The sequence below is a fragment of the Capra hircus genome, chromosome 6 (genome assembly GCF_001704415.2).
Source record: "Capra hircus breed San Clemente chromosome 6, ASM170441v1, whole genome shotgun sequence".
In the NCBI taxonomy this organism is placed as follows: Eukaryota; Metazoa; Chordata; class Mammalia; order Artiodactyla; family Bovidae; genus Capra; species Capra hircus.
In genome coordinates, this window is record NC_030813.1 from 29,756,821 (window position 1) to 29,779,935 (window position 23,115).

Genomic DNA, 23,115 nt, shown 5'->3' on the forward strand with positions numbered 1-23,115 from the left:
TAAGAAAAATATGGAATGTTAGATTCTATGGTTTCTAGACTAAATGAATCAATTGTGTAAGAGAATGACATGCTGAAATTTACTCAGATGAGAAATCATGTTTCATGCCAGACTCTCTAATAGTAATAAAAATAGTTGTGATAATTTAGTACATGTGCTGTATACTTCCTAAACCTTTTCAGATTCAGGATTTCTTTTAACATTCTCAAAACCCTATGAGATCTAATATTCGCAAGCCCTATGAGATCTGAATTAAAACACAACCAACATTAATAAGGTAATAATGTGTTGTTTCTATCTTATTATTCAATGGAATTTAAAGATTTTAATTTCCATTAGAATAATGTGTTGTAGTATGCTCATCAGAGAATTCTTGACTTCACAATATCAGTCTGTCACATTGTCAAGAAATTGTCTTTTTAAAAATATTTTATTCTAATAAATCTTTCTGCATAATGAAGTAGCATTGCTAAGAGAATAAACATTTCTAACAAATACAAATTATTTTTTTCAAAGTTGTAGTGAGAACATGATTATTTTCATTTTCAAAGACAATAGTATTAGCCTACCAACTTAGACACCATAGGGAGATATTTTGCTTACTCCTTGGAAGAAAAGTTAAGACCAACTTAGATAGTATATTCAAAAGCAGAGACATTACTTTGCCGACTAAGGTCCGACTAGTCAAGGCTATGGTTTTTCCTGTGATTAAGTATGGATGTGGGAGTTGGACTGTGAAGAAGGCTGAGCGCTGAAGAATTGATGCTTTTGAACTGTGGTGTTGGAGAAGACTCTTGAGAGTCCCTTGGACTGCAAGGAGATCCAACCAGTCCATTCTGAAGGAGATCAACCCTGGGATTTCTTTGGAAGGAATGATGCTAAAGCTGAAGCTCCAGTACTTTGACCACCTCATGCAAAGAGTTGACTCATTGGAAAAGACTCTGATGCTGGGAGGGATTGGGGGCAGGAGGAGAAGGGGACGACCCAGAATGAGATGGCTGGATGGCATCACGGACTCGATGGACATGAATCTGAGTGAACTCCGGGAGATGGTGATGGACAGGGAGGCCTGGCGTGCTGCGATTCATGGGGTTGCAGAGTCGGACATGACTGAGCGACTGAACTGAACTGAACTCAGTTATAGGCTCTCGAGACAAAAGAGACCTTCCAAAGCATCCAGTTATTTACTTCCATTTTGCAAATAAGGAAGTCTTCACACTCCCAGGTAGCCTTCTTTTCTACCTGTGTAGGTGCATATGTATTCAGTGACTTAGCCGTGTCTTACTCTTTGTGACCCTATAGACTGTAACCCACAAGGCTCTCCTGTCCATGAAATTTTCCAGGCAGAAATACCGGAGCAAGTTGCCGTTTCCTACTCCAGGGGATCTTTCTGAGCCAGGGATTGAACCTATGTCTCCTGCATTGGCAGGCAGATTCTTGTCAAAAAGCAGAGTTCATGTTTATAGGATGCCTTGAAATTAGTGGGCTTCACATCATAAATAATTTATAATCACTGTATTATATTGTAAAAAAAGCTCACTGACAACATCAGAATTCTGCCATAAAAAATGAGACGCTGTGTACAGCCACACATGTACTTTCTTTGATTACTGTGTAAATGGTAAATAGAAATCCATATAGTTTCAGGTCTGATTCTGCATCTGCTAATTGGATTTCACTGTATGGATTTAGTAAGCCAATATTCATGTTAAGTAAACATCTCTCTGAATGCATACTTATAACAAAGGTAATTTTTCTTTTAATTGATAGAATCAATGACTAAATCAGAGGTAAGCTGAGTTGACTTTGCAAAAGTAATCTAGGTTTTAATGAAAGGATTTTATACCTATTTCGGTAGTAGCCTTAGAACTAATGGAAAGAAAACAGAAGTATAGAATCCTAAAGGTCTTCCAAGGGCATAAATTCATCTTTTTCCTGACAGAAATGCCCACATTATTCGAAAACATTCTGTTTTACATCTAATTCCTAGCTGACAAGTGTCCGTTTTTCCTGCTTCCTCATTCGTCACCCTCGTGTTCTCTCTGCCTGCAGGCATCCGGCCTGCCTTCTATCACATCTCTCCAGATGATGAAGGATATGTTTAAAATGTTACTCACACTGCTTGCTGAGTACTTTGGAGACATATGAAAGGAGCAGCTGCCATGCTGGACAGCACAATATATTCTATGTTCTTTATACAACCCGAAAGCTAGAAAAGAGATTTTGGGCCAGAATTAAAAGGATTTTTCAGGAAGAAGTATTACATTGTGAGGGGTTACCTATGAATCATTTTAGAAATTAGATAAAATTTGCATACAGTTTAGAATCAAATAATATCAAAACAATATAATTATATGGTATTCAGTGAGTTCAGTTAAACCTGTCTTTTGAAGTACAGGCCTCTGATGTATGGTCACCATTCTCACTTAGGAAACAGTAATTTTCATAAGATGTGCCTTCCATTGGCAGGAATTTGGAAACAGTTGCAAAAACTATATACCAAATCCTAAGAAGAATTATAGCCTGCTACCTTTGAATCCATCATCCCTTAACAGTGCTGCTGACTTTCGTCAAAATAAAATTTGTAAAAGAGCAGTAGTTATTATTATACCATTCTCCCAATTTCTGTGCACCCCCAACACAGCTGGGCTTCTACTCCCCCTTCACTCCTAAATTTCTCAAACTTCTCCTTTTACATTCTTTGGGGCATTTGTCCTGTTGGCCTCCAAACTTCTTAAACTTGGCTCCTCTGACAGTTGTCTCTTGGTTTTTCTCCTGTGTCTTTGTTCACACCATAACATTTTTGCAGACAGCTTTTCCTCTGAAATGTTGGTGTCCTCCTTTTTTTTTTTTTTCCTGCTCTGGTAGTGTCGTCTGTTTCTAGTGCTTCAGCTATCTCCTAGACAGTGAAGCACAGATCTTCTACCTGGCCTTCTTTTTCCAAACTTCAGACCTGTGGTCCTTAACTCGAGGTGATTTTCCTGTCAGGGGACATTTGGCATTATCTGGAGGCATTATGTTGTCCTGGCTTGGAGAGCTCTGCTGTTATTTGCTGGATGAAGTCCAGGGATGCTTCTAAGAAACTTACTATGCAGAATGCAGCCTCACAACAGGATTATCCAGTCCTGAATGTCAATCATGCTGAGATTAGAAATCATGATCTGGATCTACTGGATTTTTCCATTTGCAAATAGAGGGGGGAAATGTGGAAATGGTGACAGATTTTATTTTCTTAGGCTCCAAAATCACTGCAGATGGTGACTGCAACCAAAAAATTAAAAGGCATTTGCTCCTTGGAAGAAAAGCTATGATAAATCTTGACAGCATATTAAAAAGCAGAGACATCACTTTACAAACAAAAGTCTACATAGTCAAAGCTGTGGGTTTTCCAGTAATCATGTATGAATGTGAGAGCTGGACCATAAAGAAGGCTGAGCTCTGAAGAATTGATACTTTTGAACTGTGGTGTTGGATAAGACTCTTGAGAGTCCCTTGGACAGCAAGGAGATCAAACCAGTCAATCCTGGTTTGGAAATCAACCCTGAAAATTCATTGGGAGGACTGATGTGAAGCTGAAGCTCCAATACTTAGGCCACCTGATGCAAAGAGCTGACTCACTGGAGAAGACTCTGAAATCTTTCCTGCTGGGAAAGATTGAGGGCAACAGGAGAAGCAGGAAACAAAGGATAAGATGGTTGGATGGCATCACTGACTCAATGGACATGAGTTTGAGCGAATTCTGAGAGACAATGAAGGACTGGAAAGCCTGGTGTGCTGAAGTTCCTGGGGTCACAAAGAGTCAGACACGACTTAGTGACTGAACAACAATAACAATAAGCTGAACATGTACCAAAATAAGCTTGCTATCTTTCTCACCACTTTGCTGCCCATGGTGGTATGGTTTCATTTAATGATGGTATAAGCTTAATAATTGCAATAGCTGAGAATGTAGTATTATCCTTTCCTCTTTGCACTCTCCAGATACTTAGGTATTCTGGAACAAATGATCTGTTCATTACCAGAATCTGCTTTCTCTTCTTCCTGTCCACTGTCAATAGCTGAGTTCAGTTCCCCATCATCCCTCCTGATCTATTCAAATGGGTCTCTAACTACCTCTGCTTCTTCAGCATCACACCTCAGTCACACTGAGAGGAATATGACATCTGATTTCCTTCCTCTGCTTAAAAGCCTTTGAGAGTTTGCTATTCCTTAGCATAGCAGGAGGAGAAGGCAATGGCACCCCACTCCAGTACTCTTGCCTGGGAAATCCCATGGATGGAGGAGCCTGGTAGGCTACAGTCCATGGGGTCGAGAAGAGTCGGACACGACTAAGCAACTTCACTTTCACTTTTCACTTTCATGCGCTGGAGAAAGAAATGGCAACCCACTCCAGTATTCTTGCCTGGAGAATCCCAGGGATGGGAGCCTGGTGGGCCACCATCTATGGGGTCGCACAGAGTCGGACACGACTGATGTGACTTAGCAGCAGCAGCAGCAGCATAGCAGGAAGGCTTTTCATGAATAGATCTTGGCTTACCTTTCTAGTCTTGATTATGAATCTTACATATCTTCATCCTAAGTACCTAATAAAATATCTATCATAAGGAGATAATTAATAAATATTAAAGGAATTTGTTTTGACTCTTTGGAGATATATGTGACTCACTCTTTCTAATTCTCCATCCTTATTTTGTGATATGCTATTTAATTTAACTGTGAGTGAGTCTATGTATTATTTGATTTGAGAATTAATTCTAGTCTTTACGTCTTTACCCTACCATGCATCAGATGGGAGGTGTTCAGAATCATTTTTCACAAACAGGATATACCTTGTAAGAATATTTTATCCTAGGACTTCCCTGGTGGCCCAGTGATTAAGAATCTGGCTGCCATTGCAGGGGACACGGGTTCAATCCCTGATCTGGCAGTATCACACATGCTGTGGGAAGCCCATATGGCTCAACTACTGACCCCATGCTCTAGAGCCTTCAAGCCACAACTGCTGAGCCAGCGCACCATAGAGCCTGTGTTCCACAAGAGAAACCACCTCCGGAGAAGTCCGCACAGCACCCCAACTCAAGGCAACTAGAGAAAAGCCCCTGGGGCAGCAGTGAAGACCCAGCCCAGGCAAAAAAGGAGGAAAGAACATTTTTATCCCATGAAACTTACTCAGTGCTGCTTTTGCTTTTATTAATATTTTGACAAAATTTTTATGTTAATGCAGATTTAAAACAAAGAGAAGCGACCGTATGAGAAAAGAAAGAGTAGAAATTTTCTGATGTTGCTGTTGAAAGGATACAAATCAACCTTAAGAGATATGAAGGGATGTGTGGGATAAAAAAATATGTATCAGATCAACAGCTAGCAGGTTCTAATGCAGCATCAATTATTTTGCTGTGAGGCTTTGAGTAATTTGAGAAATGTGTTTCTTATATGTAAAATAAGGACATGGCTTAGATAACTTTCATGTTCTAATAAATCTGGATTTTAAGTATTTGTTTCTACAGTCTACTCAATTTCTTGAAAATAAAATTAGAAATGCCTTTCTGACGGAAATTTTGCATGATTTATAGAGTCTCTTATCTTACCTCAGGCCCACATAGATCCAATAATCTTTTCAGAACCCCTAAATTCTTGAAGGTTTTCTTCTGCCAAGAAATTCACCCAAATAGCAAATAATATGACATGAATTTTTTTCTCACTGCGTTTTTCCAGATGGTGCTTTGTTATAGCTCTTTGAAAGGCTTAGAGATATACTTCTACAGTCTTTGGATTTCTACCTATTAGTTCAGTAGGCTGAAATGGTGCTTTTATATTTTTAAGTCATTCCTGGGGACGTGGGATGAAAAGACAGAGGCATTAGCTTTTTAATAAAATCTACTGGGTAAAACTTCTATAAATTTTTATTAAGTAGTACATGGATGAAATTTTTTTAACTTTGCCTTAAAAAATGCTGCTTTAAAGCTATATAACTGACTCATTTATTTTTTAGCTTTGGTGTTTAAAATGATAAAACCGATTTCTAACATTTTTGTGTCTATCAATAGCAGTTTTTAAGATTGTACTGCATATTGCTATAGCAACTATAACTATATAAATAAGTAATTAGATTCTTGTTACATTTGAGCAGAAATAACTATTTAATCTTCTAATTGGAGAATGGTGACATAATTACATATTGAGATATTTCTGGACCCATCCCAATAGTTACTCTTTTCTCTCTCTTATGTTTGAGATACTTCAAGAAGCTATATTTATTTCTCCAGGACTCCAGCATTCTGTTTTCATTCTGAAATAGAAACTTGCTTTTGAGTTATTTATCGAAAGATCTCAGAGTTGTTGCAACTTCAGTAGTATTTATTGAAAAGAAAGAAAAAATATTAATATATATAAGGGACTCTATGAATAAGAATCATAACAATGGGATTCCTTTGATTAAAAATGTGATTGTTATAGTTGATTATTAAGAAATACTAGCAAACTATAATGAATGAGTGGCATTAACTGTTAGAATGAGAATCTCCAAAGCATTCCAGTGAAGATTAAAGTAGGAACAGCTAGTAATCTCTAAATTTTATAATTTCCACTACATAGAATATAATCAGTCAGTCACATTATGGCACAGTACTAACATGATTAAAAACTACAAAGAAACAGAAAATAATAAATGCAAATTTATTATTGTACTTTCTAGAAATGAATAAATGTTAATTAGTTTTGTCTTATATTTTATTACTTGTGCTTTCCAGATCTACGAAAAACATTTGAGCAGGAACCTCTGGGAAAGGAAGTATCCTTGGAACAGGAAGTCTTGCTCCAGTGCCGACCACCTGAAGGGATCCCAGTGGCTGAGGTGAGAAGCAAAAATTCTTTGCATTTAGCAACTGGCACTTAGTTATTCTAACAGAGGCCTAATCCACGGCTAATGGTGCAGTGAATTAGGGTATGGCATGATGAATGGTTGGTAATGGAGTCCTAACTGCTTGCTACTGGCAAAACAGATTGATTGGGAACTGATTAATGACTTGGAGTCAATTAGAATGCCCCACTGGACAAAGCCACAGGCAGCTTGGTTTAATTTTGTTATTCTCTTTCAAGAAATCAGAAACACTGTTTTATTTTATCTGGCACTAATCATAAAGAAAGATGGCCTGACTTAATAATGTACCATCAATTTTATTATGGTTCTTGATACTATGCAAAAAATGTAAGATGTGTACATGTGTGTGTATGTGTGACAGCCTGTGTGCTCCACATATATGTTTCCTGCTCTGCAACCAAGGACAGACCTAAAAGCCGTAGCCACACACCATGAATAAAAACATGTTTGAGGAATGTCAAGTAGTTTCATCCTATAAGTTTTCCATTAGCTCTTAATTTTCATTTTCTGGTTTTGGGGAAACAAAGCCTATTGAAAGTTCATGAAATATTATAAATCAGATTTATACCATGATTTTTTATTAGCACAAGACAATACAATGCCCTTTGAAAATGCCTGTCCATGGGGGGATAGGCCTCCATGACCACAGGAGTGTTCTATGCTCTCCTTGAGACACCATTTAGAGCACACTGCTGAGGAAAATCATCTAATACCGTGTCTTTTATTTCATTTCAACTAATTCCAAACTCTGAAAAATGTTACCCTGTTAGGAGTATCAGAAGATATTCTAATTTACATCAGACACTATTGTCCTGGCAGATCCAGTATCCTACAAACACAAGAAAGCTTTAATTTGATAAGTAACATAACTGCCAACTCGCTGATGGTCCTTGTTAGCCTCTAAACTACACTGAGTTCTTTGGAATTTTTACTCTTTATTGCATATATGGAAAGAAGCATTTTTTAAATTGCTATAATTTGGGGCTGTATATGAGTCAGCTGATTTTTTGTAAAAATAAGCCTGCAATCTTTCCTGTCTATGTAAAAGTAAAATAATATTACTAAGACTTACTACATTGTCCAAATTTTTTAAGTAATCAATGCACTTATCAGATTTCCATAGTTTTTCTGTCCTTTGAAAATTCAGGCAAAAGTGAGAGTCATCACAGTTAGTGTGTCCCATAACAACAAAATTAAACATCTGATAGCTCTTTCCAAAATAATAATAAAGTAATTAGAGATTTAGCCAGGGCCCTTACAAATGACTCCATTTTCTGTCACTGCCATTCACATCTCCAGTCTGTCAATGCAAGACTCTGAGTGGCACTTTTAATGAAATTTCCTTTTTTTTTACTTTGAAAGAAGAGAGTTGGTTTTTGTCTTGTATCTGACATCCCATGGCACTTTCTAGCACTGTATCAGAGACTATGCATGATTACTTCTGTTTTATCCAACCACACCAAAACCTTATCTTCCACCACTGACTCACAGGATGATTTATTTTGATTAGAAAGGAAACAGCTCTTCTCTATGTAACATTTCATTTCACTTATGACAATAAGTACATCTTTCTCCTTAATCATATTTCTAAAATTTTAATGCAAACCTCCTCCATTAAATTGCCTTAAAGACCAAAACATATCCTGAGTAACACGAGTGTCTATAGACTTTTTGACTCAGTGTTTCTTAAAGTGAGCAGATCCCTGCAGAGATTTTCAGTTAGGAGAGTCTAGTAACTTCTTAGGAGAAGGCGTGGAAAATCCCATGGACGGAGGAATCTGGTAGGCTGCAGTTCATGGGGTCGCTAAGAGTCGGGCACGACTGAGCGACTTCACTTTCACTTTTCACTTTCATGCACTGGAGAAGGAAATGGCAACCCACTATTCTTGCCTGGAGAATCCCAGCGACAGAGGAGCCTAGTGGGCTGCCGTTTATGGGGTTGCACAGAGTCAGACATGACTGAAGCGACTTAGCAGCAGCAGCAGCAGCAGCAGCAGCAGCAGCAACTTCTTAATTTTTTTTAGTTTTCTCAGCAAAGTAAATCACTTTGTCAAGGAGTAAAGATTCATGACTGCAAACTAATTGGCTGTGAATTTTATCTGTATCATCACTGGGGAAGAGACCAATTAACACTTGGCAAGCTCAAAAATCATATACCCATTTGACATTCAAAGAACTATATTTAATGTGATTTTTTTTCAAGTCAGGAGAGAGATCAAAAACACTTGCTTGAGAGCAGGCTAATAAACTCCTGTGTAGATTATTTCTAACACCCTTAGAATAACCAAGATCAGAAATCTAATGTATACCTTAACGTGACACATTGCAACTGTCATTTGCTCAAGAGGAGCAGAAAAAAGAGAAAGGGATGAAATATAATGTGATGAATTAAGGGATTATAAAATTATTTTAATTTAATGATATACATATTCATTATCTAATACTTTATTTGTTTGAGGGATTTAAAAGCATAAAAATAGAATGAAATGAAATACTGATCTTAAAGGGAAACCAAAAGGTAAAACTCTCATGTGTTACCATAAACAAAATCAGTTTTTAAGGTATCAGGCCATACTGGCAAGGATTTTTGCTTCTTTTGTGTTCTAGGCAAATGATTTTGAAAAACTCAGCTACTACATGCTCAACAAATAATGGTTGATTGATTCAATTTATCTTTGTTTAGTAAGTATATGTCTAGCACCATTGAACAGGTAGTCAAGTTCATTATTTGTAAAATATCAAGAGGCAATAATTTCCTTCCCACATAAGTCAGTAGGTTTCCAAAGAGCTCTACTAATCTTAAGTTACAGCAGCATCACCTTTGGTGCAAATAATGGCACAGGGATTTCTGTGGTAATAAATAACATTTAATTTTCTCCTCTATTTTGGCTTTAATTTTTGGTACAGAGTGTTAAACTATTTTCCATTCGGAACTCTAGGCTTAACCCCATTTCACCATTTCTGACTGTTGGACTTCGAGCAAGGTATTTCAATTCCTATACCTAAGTTTCCTTAATTAAATTACAAACCGGAGATAATAATAGTGTCTCTCCAGAACGTAGTTGAAGGTTAAATGAGATGATAAATGCAAATAAATCACTTAGAACATGTAGAAGAACTCAAGAAACATTCCTATTGTTATTATTATTACTATATTCTCACCTCTTGATTCAGAGAAGACTGAAATCAACCTCTGGAATTCACAGTAGTCACTGGCACATTGCACCTCTGATGGGCACTGTAGGGTATGCAGCGATAAAGCTTCTGTCCGATAAAGAATCACAGAGATTCCCTCCTGTGTCTTCTAACCAGTTATTTTGATTAAAATCCACAAATGCTACAAATGAAGATCAAGTTTGAGCTTTAAAATGAGGAAACTCCTTTATTTATGTAACATATTTACTCTAAAAATGACTTGTTACTGTGGAAATCTACACCAGGTCCTGATGCGCTGCTGTGCTTACTCTGATTTTTAAAGTTACCTGTTTAGTCATCATGGGCCTAGAACACTGGACCAGACTTTGTGTTTCCTCCAAAAGAGGGAATCTGGAGTGGGATTACTGTTGGAAGTTCTCCTTTTCCAAGCAAAAGGAGAGAGTGACAAAGAAAGTCTCAGAGGAGGAAGAGAAGTGAAGTGAAGTTGCTCAGTCGTGTCCGACTCTTTGCGACCCCATGGACTGCAGCCCACCAGGGTGCTCTGTCCATGTGATTTTCCAGGCAGGAGTACTGGAGTGGGGTGCATTTTGAGGAGGAAGAGACCAACTCAGGATGCCCTGTACTCCACCTCTCCAGGTGGTGACAGTTTTGACAAAGAACTCCTCTCAGTACTCACTGGTTAAGGAAAAAAAATATGTTGCAGGTACCTTAGGGATGAAGCACAAGAGTTTCAGAGCTCTAGTCTTGGCTGTTCCTTCCTCTGGCCTCCTTGCCAGGCCCTTTCCTCATTTTCTTTATTTAAATATTTATGAGCCACACAGCTTCCTTAGCGCAGGGCTACTAGCATCTGGCGGAGAAGGCAATGGCAACCCACTCCAGTACTCTTGCCTGGGAAATCCCATGGACGGAGGAGCCTGGTAGGCTGCAGTCCATGGGGTCGCTAAGAGTCGGACATGACTGAGCGACTTCACTTTCACTTTTCACTTTCATGCACTGGAGAAGGAAATGGCAACCCACTCCAGCGTTCTTGCCTGGAAAATCCCAGGGACGGGAGCCTGGTGGGCCACCGTCTATGGGGTCGCACAGAGTCAGACATGACTGATGTGACTTTGCACCAGCAACTAGCATCTGAGGGCCTTCTGTGGTATTAAAGGTGCAAACCCTTTGGTTGCTGCATCATAGTATGGTCCAAGGATCCCCAGAAGCAAGCACCTTGGGGTGACGGGTGCTTAGCTATTAATCAGCAGATACAGAACTATATCAGTATTTCATACCTGGTATGAATGAAGCAGTAAACCTGCCTGAATGTCAGCCCCTACGTTCTCTGACTTTTTATAGCTCCAACTATTTATTATCTCTGTCAAAATATGTCTGTTTACTCCTTTGCCTGCTTGACTAGATTGGATGAAATAAAAAGAAAAGGGGTTTTGTTCATGTTTATCTCTAACACAAGCAGACTGTAGGTTACATAGTAGATTCTCTGAGTGCATTGAATTAAATGAAATAGAGTCCCTGTTGGATGTGACAGAGAAGCTGCACCTCAGGAAATGGAACTTTCCAGAAACAGGATGTTTGTCACCACAGAAGATGTATGCTGAGAGAACTCAGTGCAGATGGAGTAAGGGAGTCAGTCAGTCAGAAGGGTTCTAACCCACTGGACCATTTGATCACTCCAAAAGGCCACTGGGAGTTACTTTAGTTTGTGGACTACAGGACAGGTTACTAGTAATTATATTAAAATTAAAAGTAGACTCGGTGAAAGAAAATAAATCCCAGAAATAATCTGAAATGGTATTGCTCAGTATTTTTAATAACTCTTTTGCAAGGATCAAGCCAAAAATATAAAACTTTTCTTCCATTTCTGGGGAGGCATTTACCTTCCTTTAGCAGAAATCTCTCATCTCCCCAAAGAAACCAGAAAATTAATATGCCTGTGAACGGGTGCTGGGTTGCTCCAGTGGCATAATAGCAGAACTCTGTGAAATGAATCCCTCCTTGCTCATTTTGGTTTATGCCTGGAAAATGTTGCTGTCATATGGTGAGCCAGAAATATACTCAGAGATGCTTTATTTCATCAGATTATCTCTTTTGGAGAGTACTGGGATCAAAAACATCAATGGATATGACATTTGTTGGCATGACACAAGGAACAAAACTGAATTTTTCACTAAAATAAACCTGTGATTTGTTTCATCTTAAACAAGGAGATAATTGCTCCTCTAATTATAATTGAACTATTTCTCACAGGAGTCAAATTGGAGGAACAGCGCACCATGTTCAACTTATTGACCCAATTGTGCTTAAAAAGGTGTCATCTTATTTATCAACATTTGCATCTCTAATTAGCAAGTGGGAAAATATGGGGTGAAGTGTATAAGAATAGATTATTTGGCAGTCTTGCTCAACAGGAAAAAAATTTAAGCAGATAATGCTGGGGGAAAAGTGGCTGGCAGCCAGAGGCTTTGCCAAATGTATAGCATCAGGTGGCTCTCCATCTAACTGATTATTAATATCACCACTGAACACTTAGTTTCATGAGAGACCTGCATGTTTCACTGCCATTCCCTCATAATCAGAACTTCGTGTTGATGCATTTCCATGCAGGTACATTGTCTTCCAAGCTATGCTTTATATTCTTTGTAGTCAAAAGAGGTTTAGAGAGGAGAGTTCAAATACTAGTTTGGAGGGAGACATTGCTTTCAGTGCCCAGTGATATCTATTGGAATTTTCTCCTAGCATGTGTGTAACAAGAAGGGGTTTTGCTTATGAGATGATTATCAGCCCTACAAATAGGTTTGCCACAAGTATCAGGTTCCTTGACTGGTAGCCAGCTTGCAAGCTTTACATTGGTCCAGTCAACAGTTGCCAACATTGTCTGTTTATTTTGGTTACTTCATATGATTTTGTGTCAATATATGCATCTAATAGTTATGCATAGAGATCACCATAAATAGATAACTGGTTTGCATTTAACTCTGTAAACCAATTTTAAAATATAATAAAGTGAACCAATATCAACATCAATTTTTAAAACACAGGAACAAATAATAAACTTTCTTTGATTTATAATAGATTTGTGGCATGACTTCTGCACATAGACAGTGGTTCCTTTGAGCCTATAGTACAAAATCCAGTTTTTATTTTTACTCACTAAATCATTTATTCAAGAAACATTTATTGTCCTCTCACCATGTACTAGACACTCTTCTATTTGAAGGCGATACATGGCAAAGTCCCTAAATGGTAATAAAACACTAAAAACAAGAAAAAAAATAGCACAAGATATAATCAGATAATTGTAAGTTAAAGGAAATATGACAAGGTCATATCTGAGAAGGCTGATGGTTGTTGGGGATCAGGAGTCACTTAGAGTTCAAGGAGAATCTAGCTGATGAAATAACATTTGAGCTGAGATCTGAATGACAAGAAAGAGCCAGACTTAAAAAGATCTGGGTCAGGAAGCTCCAGGCAGGGGAGCAGAATACCTCAGAATGTGGTTACAGATTAAAAAGGAGGCCAGTGTCTCTGAGACAGTGAGCCAGGAGGAGGGCAGGAAGCCCTTTAGTCAGAGAGTTAGGATGAGCTTGGGGACTGAAACACAGTAATGGGAAGGGATTTTGTTTCTGAATATATGCAGTCATTGGAGATTTTAAGTGAGGAATTGACACGACCTGATACATTTTATTTCTAAGCTCATTCTTGCTGCTGTAGGGAGTGTAGATTTTAGAAGTGTAAGAACGGAAGCAGAGACACCATTCAGGAGATCTTGCCGTACTTCACACAACAGAAGGTCGTTGTTGGTCTTAGGGCAGAAGAAACAAAGGATATATTTTAATTCCCTTGGGAATAGAAATTCTGAACATGGATTTTAAATTTTATTTTATTAAATGAATACAATCTAGAGAGTATTTGGTTCTTCAGAAGAAAGTGAAATCTTCCGTGCTAAAAAGAGCAAACAGTAGAGCTTTTCTTAGATAACCTAAAATCAGTGGTCAGACTTCAGCTAGTTTCAAATACAATCTGTCTCTCAGTGCTGCTTTAGCAATAGGCAGTAACCTACCTAGAGTCCATGATCCCAGGTCAGGAGGGTCTTTTATTTCTACAGTCCTTATTTCATGTAAAAAAAAAAAGTTTTTCCTTAGATAAATTCTTTGGCTTTGAAATTTCTTTCAATGATTCTTCATATGCCTAGAGGCACTATTTATTGTAAACTCACTGTGAAAGAAAAGTGGTAGTCGCAGAGAGCGAAAAAGCAGTGTTTTTTAGAAGTGATCAGTTTTAGCAAGAGGCCAAACACTTTTAGTTAGTAAATGCTGACAGTTACTTAATCTGAAAGTTTATAGTAAAGACTGGTTAGAAGCTATCTCGCAACTAATCAATTATAGGTCTTTTGCCCTGAAAAAGTTAGCATTTTAAGAACATTTCAGTATCATTTTGCTCCCTTGTAAGATATCATCAGAGTCATTCTACTTTGGGCTCTTTTGGTGATCGTCACTATTGATTCATTTATCAGCATGCTTTTTATCTCCTAATAGTAGGATTTAAAGTTTAGAAAAAAATTTCAGATTTCAAGACAAGTTCACATCTAAAATGTGGTTCACACACATTCAGCTCTCAAAAGCAATGAGTCAGGTGCCGCTGTGCCTGCGTGCTCAATTTCATCCCACTCTGTGCAACGCCATGGACTGTGACTTGCCAGACTCTGTTCATGGAATTTTCCAGGCAGAAATACTGGAGTGGATTGCCATTTCCTGCTCCAAGGGAGCTCCCCCACCCAGGGATTGAAACCACGTCTCCTGCATCAGTAGGCAGATACTTTACTATTGAGCCACCTGGAAAGCCAATGAGCTAGACCTGTGTCCAATTAAAGGAGTGTTTCTGCAGCAGGAAAATAGGACCCCTTTCTTAGCAAATTCCTTCTGTTTGCAGAAGTTGCAAAATGTCAGTCGTTTCTGTTACTAAACAAGTCCCTACGCCAGACCTGCAGTGAACCAATCCCTGAGATACCGGGATTTGCAGCTAAGAGTTTACTCACACGGAGAAAAAACAGCCAAGTAAGAAGATAAACAACAAACTTTAGCTCCGCCTCCTCGAGGTCAAGCGGGTGGGATACTTAAGGGATAAGCAAGGTGGGCTTAGGTTGGGGAAAGGTGATTGGTGGAAGCGGCACAAGGGGCGGGAATGGGTATTCTGCGCAGGCTCATCTCTGTTAAATGCGAATACATATTCAAAATGAAGATGCCCAGTCTTACCTGAGGTTGCAGTGCCCAGTCTTCCCTAGTCAACAGGCCACTCACCGCCTAAAACTGGTCATAGGTCGTTTTAGTGTCAGGGGTCCTAACCAGCCTTAGCCGCTCGCACTGGGCAGGAGCTGGCTTCAAGTTCCTTTGAAACAACTTGACTGCGTGGAAGCCGGGAAGGTATATGATTAAAAGAGGTGGGTAGGGGAAAGATATACTAAAACACACTTTATCAGTGAAGGCAGTTTGTAAGCAAAGAGGTTTTGACAAGTTGGTCCCCTTTCTGTTCTGTAAGACAAGCTCAAGAATTTGTTATCAGCTTCTGTTAAATCTGTGGGGCATGGTTTTATTTGTACTTGGTTTTTTAAAATCCTCTGGCCTTTTTTTCTTTGTACAGTTACCTAAAGACCATGCTTGAAGACCAATACTTTTACAGCATAAAAGTACAAATACTTTCACAAAGCTACTGAAAGGTACAAAGTATATTGGACAGTGGTTAACACAGAAGTGAATGAATGTTTTATTGCTATTGCCAATCTGAGAAGCAAATAACTGCATAAACAAAGTAGCCTTCCATTCTTGACTAGAGATAGTATCAGAACAATGTCTTCACAGTAGACTTGGGAGACAAGGAGAGTTTCTTTGTATACATTTTTTTTTTAATGGCCTTTTGCTTCTTGTCTTTTAAGATACTTTTTACCCATAACTTTAATGGCTAAATAAGGTACATTTGCAGTCTATAATGAAGACTTTCTTGATTGGACATATGAAACACCTGTTGTCAGGGTGAGACACCAGCAGATCATTCTGTGATTTCAAACTCTGGGGCAATGGAGCTAAATCCTACCTGATGAAAGGCTGCTGCTGCTGCTAAGTCGCTTTAGTTGTGTCCAACTCTGTGCGACCCCATAGCAGCAGCCCACCAGGCTCCGCCATCCCTGGGATTCTCCAGGCAAGAACACTGGTGTGGGTTGCCATTTCCTTCTCCAGTGCATGAAAGTGAAAAGTGAAAGTGAAGTCGCTCAGTCATGTCCGACTCTTAGCGACCCCATGGACTGCAGACCAGGCTCCTCTGCCCGTGGGATTTTCCAGGCAAGAGTACTGGAGTGGGTTGTCATTGCCTTCTCCAGGTGAACGTCTACAGAAAGCTTATTAGCTATAAGTATCTTTTTAGCATTGTCAAGACTTTACTACTCAAGGCTTGATGCATAGATTATCTGTACTGACTTGACCTGGGAGCTTAACAAGGCAGAATCTGCATTTTAGCAAAATGATCAGAACCAGTCTTCAGTACTGGTTCTCAAAGACTAGGATGCACATTGGGATCGTCTGGGAGTCATTAGAAAATATTGATATTTATAGCCCATGCTAAAGATACTCATTTAATAGGTGTTTTGTGCAGGCTGAGTATCACTATTTTTAATAAGTTTTTAATAGCTCCCCAGGTGATTCTAAAATGCAACAAAATTTGAGAACCCCTGGTCTAAAGGGGAAGGTTAAAACAAACAAACAAGGAAAAGTTCAAACTTGTCAATTCTAAACCAGTCAGTAAAACTTGGCCAACTCCCAGCTTCTAGCTAATGCTTTTTCTAGAAGCGTGGTTTGGCTGAGTGTGCATTTGATAATTGCGCCATAATTGCTTTTCCCATTTGTATGATTAATATCCCTGTGTGCAACAATTCTAGGCTGAATCTTCATTCTCTCAGGTGTATACATGCTTCTCTATTCTGTTGAGTCATTTTCAACCTCAGTGCTCTAACTTGAGGGTCCCTTTAGCAGAGTAACCTTTTTGATTGATATGGATTTTTCTAGCTAATGCTTGCTGGACTCACTTTTCATATTGGGTGGCATGTGGCAGTTTCCCTTTGTTAATTAGAACAAACGTGCCAATTATGTTAATGTTTCTCCAGATACCAATCAAAGAATAATTAGACACAACACATCTGTCTTGCACAGGGGAATAGAATAGAAAAGAAAACTGCAAGATGCGTTGCTCTTTATTATTTACATACATGGATAAATGGTTCTTTAGCCAATCACATGGTTAGCAGTTCATATATCAGGAGGACATAGGGTGCCAATAGCTATTTGGGAGTCTGAGCACCTCTCCCTGTTAGCAATTTCCTGACCAAAGTCTATTTCTAAAGGATCTCTGCAAAGAATTTAAGTGGTCTGTCTTTTTCTTTCAAAATAAATAAATTTACATTTCTTTATCAGTAAAATGTAGGTATGTCATTTACCCTGAACTGTAGAAAGAAACAAATTCTTAAGTATTTACAACTCTCAAAAAGAATTCAATTTTATTGATATAAAAAAGCACACTGAAAGATATCACAAAATTCAGCCTATAGGATTATATTGAAGGTGTTGTAAATATATGTAAATCACTATTGGATTTATAGTCTGTTACAGTTTCTGCTTATATGCTTCCATGTGTCTTAATTTTGGAGCTTTCTGGTTAATGGAAAAATTGAATTTGCTTCTGTTGTTTTATTGGCATTTGCAGTCCATACTGGGCAGGGGTTTAGAGAGAGGTGGTTCTAGCCTAATTATTTCATAATACGAGTAATGCCTCTGCCCTTGTGTTGTTTCTGGCAGAATGGAGACGAGACCTGTGAAACAGACACATTAGCCTTCTTGAAGGTAGTCAAAATGTATCCTAACCACTTCTCAGATAAAGCTTTTGTTTAGAATTTAAAGTACATGCACTCTAGCAAAGTATGGCTTACATTCCTAACATTTGATAATATTAAAGCATGTACTTTTGTCATCTAAGGTTAAAACATCATCCTTGTTTTTATAATGTCTATATTATTGTGGTTCCAAATATTATATTGTCACTATCATTCTTTTATAAACAGTTGGCCAGAAAAGAAGAATGAATTTCAGATTATAGATTCTTCTTACAGTGATACTTAAAGGAACAACTGAGAGAAGACTTTTAATATATTTGGAAATAGTTGAGCTTGCTATTGCTGCTGCTGCTGCTGCTAAGTTGCTTCAGTCATGTCCGACTCCCTGTGACCCCATAGACGGCAGCCCACCAGGCTCCCCCGTCCCTGGGATTCTCCAGGCAAGAACACCGGAGTGGGTTGCCATTTCCTTCTCCAGTGCATGAAAGTGAAAAGTGAAAGTGAAGTCGCTCAGTCATGTCCGACTCTTCGAGACCCCGTGGACTGCAGCCTACCAGGCTCCTCCATCCATGGGATTTTCCAGGCAAGAGTACTGGAGTGGCATTCCATTGCCTTCTCCATTGCTAATGCTAGTGCAAGGCATTTCTGTAAAGCCCCTAATACATGAATAATCTGGGATATGTTCCTTTTGCCCAGGGGGTTGGAAGGGATAAGGCAGTGAGGAAGTGGATGTAGTTGTTGTTTTACTTTTTATTATATCATTCTGCCCCAAATGTTTATCTTTTATTTTTAATAGTAAAACATGAACATAGTTAAGTTTTAAACAATTTTAGTAGTAAGCCATAAAAAAGTAACTTGAGTAATTTTTAGAAAATAATTGTTGTGTAAATGGGTCCCCCACTTTATATACTCTTAACATTGGGAGTTTTGAAGTCTCTTAGGTAACCTAGCTTTTGATATTTCACTAGAAAGAGAAATGAATAAAGGTGAGAAAATGAATGTAGGAAGCCAAGATTAAACATGGGGATTATTTACCCCATCTGGAATGTTAATCCACTTTCCTGTCTTTGCTGGTGATGTAAATAAAAAATTAAAGTGAGAAAATAAAGTATTTAGGGAAAAGATAATAGAATTTTGAAAGATGAGGGTGCTTGAATGCTCCAGCAACTGCTCAGAAGAGGTTATGCAAGCCTGAGCCCTTGAAAAATGATCTCCATGTTTTTCTGCACAACTTCTCTTCCCCTGACAGCACTTACAGAGCCAATAGTTCTGAATTTTATAAAATATCAGTAACAATAAAACTATAAAACCATGCATGTAAGAGCTATAAAAAAAAGTTGATCCTTAAATCACACCACACACAGGAAGGGATGGCAGTTTTACACACCTTTTCTGGGAAAACACAATATGGGGTCAATATGCTGTAGTCCTAAAACTTATAATCAAATTGGGACTCACTCATCATTAATAAAATCACATTACAGTTTTCAGAACTATGTGCCAGGCTGAAGGCATTAACAGGACTGAAAGACCTGTTGGAGGAATTTCTAAACGGTTTCTCATTTTACTATAACAGCTGGGAAGCAGTCCTCTTAAAGGATGGCTTGAAACATGACATACACTAGCGGGGACTGAGGTTTTAAAGAGAAACTTCCTAATCAGAGTTTTATGAATGAAGTCTCACAAACCAACATCCTTAGTCCGATGTAGTGGAAAACTGAAAGATTTCTGTTTGCTTTTTTTTTTCCATTTGGTATTATGAGTATAGACATATGTTGTTCAGTCACTCTGTCATATGTACTTCTTAATAAAGACACTGAGGAACACGGAAACATCAGCATTTAAAATACATTAGTGCAGATGGATGTAGTTCTGTTTGGGGTAAAGTTAGAGAAGAGGCAATTAAATTTATTGACTCTCCTAATTCTAAGTGCTTTAGTGCTTTACCTTCCATAGTTCATTAAATCTTGCCACAAGTCTGGTAGAAATGGTCTTTCCCATTGTACAGATGACGGTTGTGATTCTAGGAACTTACAACCTACCCATGATTGCTGACTCAGCAAGTGGGGGGCCCAAAATACCGAGCCAAGTCTGGCCAGGTCCAAAGCCCATGTTGTTTTCTATAGCAAAATGCTTTATTGACTGCATGATTTTGAAATTTAGTTCATTAAAATGACACATCGTGTGTAGCCTTATTTGACCAGTTTTCATGAGCTAATCATATAATATCCAGACAAAAATTATTTTATGGGAAAAGTTCTTTGTTTTAATATAATTATCTCCTTGAGGGCTTCCTGGGTGGCTCAGTGGCAAAGAATCTGCCTGCTAATGTAGGAGACATGGGTTTTCTTCCTGGGTCAGGAAGATCCCTTAGAGAAGGAAATGGCAACTCATTCCAGTATTCTTGCCTGGGAATCCAAGAACAGAGGAACCTGACAGGCTGTATAGTCCATGGGGTTGCAAATGAGTTGGGCATGATTTAGTGACTAAACAACAGTCATCTCACTGATTTTCCAAAAGTAGGATACTCATATTTACCTGAGTTGTATGTTACTAGTTATACACAATTCTTAAAGTGGTTAGAATTTTGAAATGTAAAAAAGAAGTTAAACTCCACTTGCTGCTGCTGCTGCTAAGTCTTAAGATCCATTAATAAAGAATATTTCAATGATTTTAAATATGTAATGTTCAAGAACTTTTCCAAAATGTATTTCTAAAATTAATTGGTGTATACTATAGGTCATTTTTACCTATCATAGTACTGCTTTACTTTTGTGATAGTTTGTGATAAATAGAACTTGCTTCCCTGTTGGCTCAAACAGTTAAGAATCTGCCTGCAATGCAGGAAACCTGGATTCAATCCCTGGGTCAGGAAGATCTCCTGGAGAAGGGAATGGCTGCCCACTCTAGTACTCTTGCCTGGAGAATTCCATGGACAGAGGAGCCGGTGGGCTACAGTCCATGAGGTCACAAAGAGTCCGACCCAACAGAGCAACTAACACTTTACACTTTCAGTACTTAGAAGTCATATGAATCTTTCAGCTTCTAGAGTCAAAAAATGTATGTATTACTAAGAATCAAAGGAATCCAACATTGTAATTGTCTGAAACTTCAGGAGTCATAATTATTAAATATGTTGCCTTATTTCTAGCACCTTACTAAGAATCAGTGGAATCCAACATTGTAATTGTCTGAAACTTCAGGAGTCATAATTATTCAATATTTTGCCTTATTTATAGCACCTGCAGTAGTGCTTGGTGCATAAATATTCATAGAGTGAACTAGTTTTGGGTAGATGTTACTGACTTTTATTTTCCTGTGCAACCATGTCTGTTTCTTATCTTTAAATGTAGCAGCATATCTCAACTGAGGGAATGCTTATTTTCAGACCTTACTGCTTATGGTAACAGTTTTTTCATATGGATAAAGCTCTCATTCATGTCTCTGTTCCTACATTCATCCGTGCTTTCTTTCACCACACTTCATCATGATGGTTTTACTTCCATGTTTCAAACAACAGCTTTTGCAAGTGCTCTTCTCTGTCCCTGGAACAATCTGGCTCAGGGTTGGCTCTTTCTAGGCATTCATGTCCTAGTGTGTAGTCACCTCTTAAGAGAACCGTGTCTGTTATCTAAAGCAAGGGTCAGCAAACTATACTGTACAGGCCAAATATGACCCACCTCCTGCTTGTGTAAATGAAGTTTTATTGGAACACAACCCTGCTCATTCATTTATGTATTGTCTGTGGTTTTTGTTGAGGGACCATATGGCCCCTAAAGCCTAAAATATTAAATATGTAGTCCTGTACAGAAAAAGCTTTCTGACTCCTGATCTAGAGCACTGTATAATGCTGATTTATTTTTTCGAGACTTTAGCACCACTGAAATTATCCAATATGTTTATATGTTATTTTCTTTTCTCTTGAAAAATCACTTTTAACAGACTTTATATGGTTTATTGATGAATCGCAGGTACGAGGAATAGTGAGGCCACATAGTAGATGTTCAACAAATATTAACTGGATAAATGATCAATATATTTTTTAACATCTCTGCTAGGGCATTATGCTTGATAAGTGAAGTGAAAGTGTCTCAGTCGTGTCCGACTGTTTGTGACCTCCATGGAATTCTCCAGGCCAGAATACTGGAGTGGGTAGCCTTTCCCTTCTCCAGGGTATCTTCCCAATGCAGGGATTGAACCCAGGTCTCTTGCATTGCAGACAGATTCTTTACCAGCTGTGCCATAAGGGAAGCCCATTATGCTTGATAGGGTGCATAGGAAATGTATTCAAAATGAATCGTATTGTATGTATCATATATATTGATACATATACAAGGTATATATTATAAATATACATTTTAAATATATATATGTAAAGTAAGACTCAAGAACTTTTGTGGTAGGTGTCCACAAATTCTACATACATTATTACAGTACAGTGATAAATGGTTTGAAGAGTGCCAGAGCTGCACATAAAAGGAAAATGCTGGTTTTGCTTAGGAGAGACTAGGAAGGTTTTAAAAAGGAAGCATCTTCTGAGGTGAACATTCAGGAAGGAATGGAATTGTCTCAGCAGAAAAGGAGAAAGACATTCTGGGTAGAGTGCACAGACAATACAAAGATATGAAGTGGCCGTGCTCTGATGATCACATCAGAGGAAAAAGCTGAGGAAGTGTTAGGGAGTTCAGTGTGCCTAGAGAGTAGGAGTAAGTTTCCAAGGTAAAGCTATTACCATCCAGGGTCCTTGGACTCCTTAATAAATAGAAATCGTTGGAAGCAGATGAGGAATTCAGACAAGGCTTTATGGGGCTCAGGCTGTAGCGAGAAGTGAAAACAAGAAATAGGTGGTCTGCTTCTCTCTGAGGAGGGTGGGCTGCTTCCTTAAATGGCATGAGGGTGAAGGCAGATCAGTAGGTCCTGCCAGAGGGGTGGCTTCAAGGGTCTGCCCACTCCGTTGGTGGTGCTGTGTGCAGAGATCATGAACAGTACCCTGCTTTTGCTCCTAGTACCTCAGAAATGGCCCTTGGTTATTAGCCTTTTTGTATCTTATTGTTCATAATTTGCTGCAACTCAGGCATGTATACAGTTATTTTTAGTCCCTGTTTCTTTGTATTTCTGTTGCCTAAAGAGACATTTGTTCAGGTGCAGGTACTCCAGTAAAGGATCCCAGATCCCAGTGTATCTCAAAGTCAGAGGAGGAATCAGG

General features: G+C 38.5%; 1 protein-coding gene across 3 annotated transcripts in view; it reads left to right on the forward strand.

The window, feature by feature from the left end:
- The window catches only part of UNC5C (unc-5 netrin receptor C), a 419,967-nt gene that overhangs the window by 291,580 nt on the left and 105,272 nt on the right, over positions 1 to 23,115 (forward strand). For all 3 annotated transcript variants that reach the window (XM_005681406.3, XM_018049297.1, XM_005681407.3), the window contains exon 4: positions 6,750 to 6,853. In XM_005681406.3, coding sequence (XP_005681463.1) covers positions 6,750 to 6,853 — 104 coding nt within the window. The remainder of the gene's footprint in view (positions 1 to 6,749; positions 6,854 to 23,115) is intronic.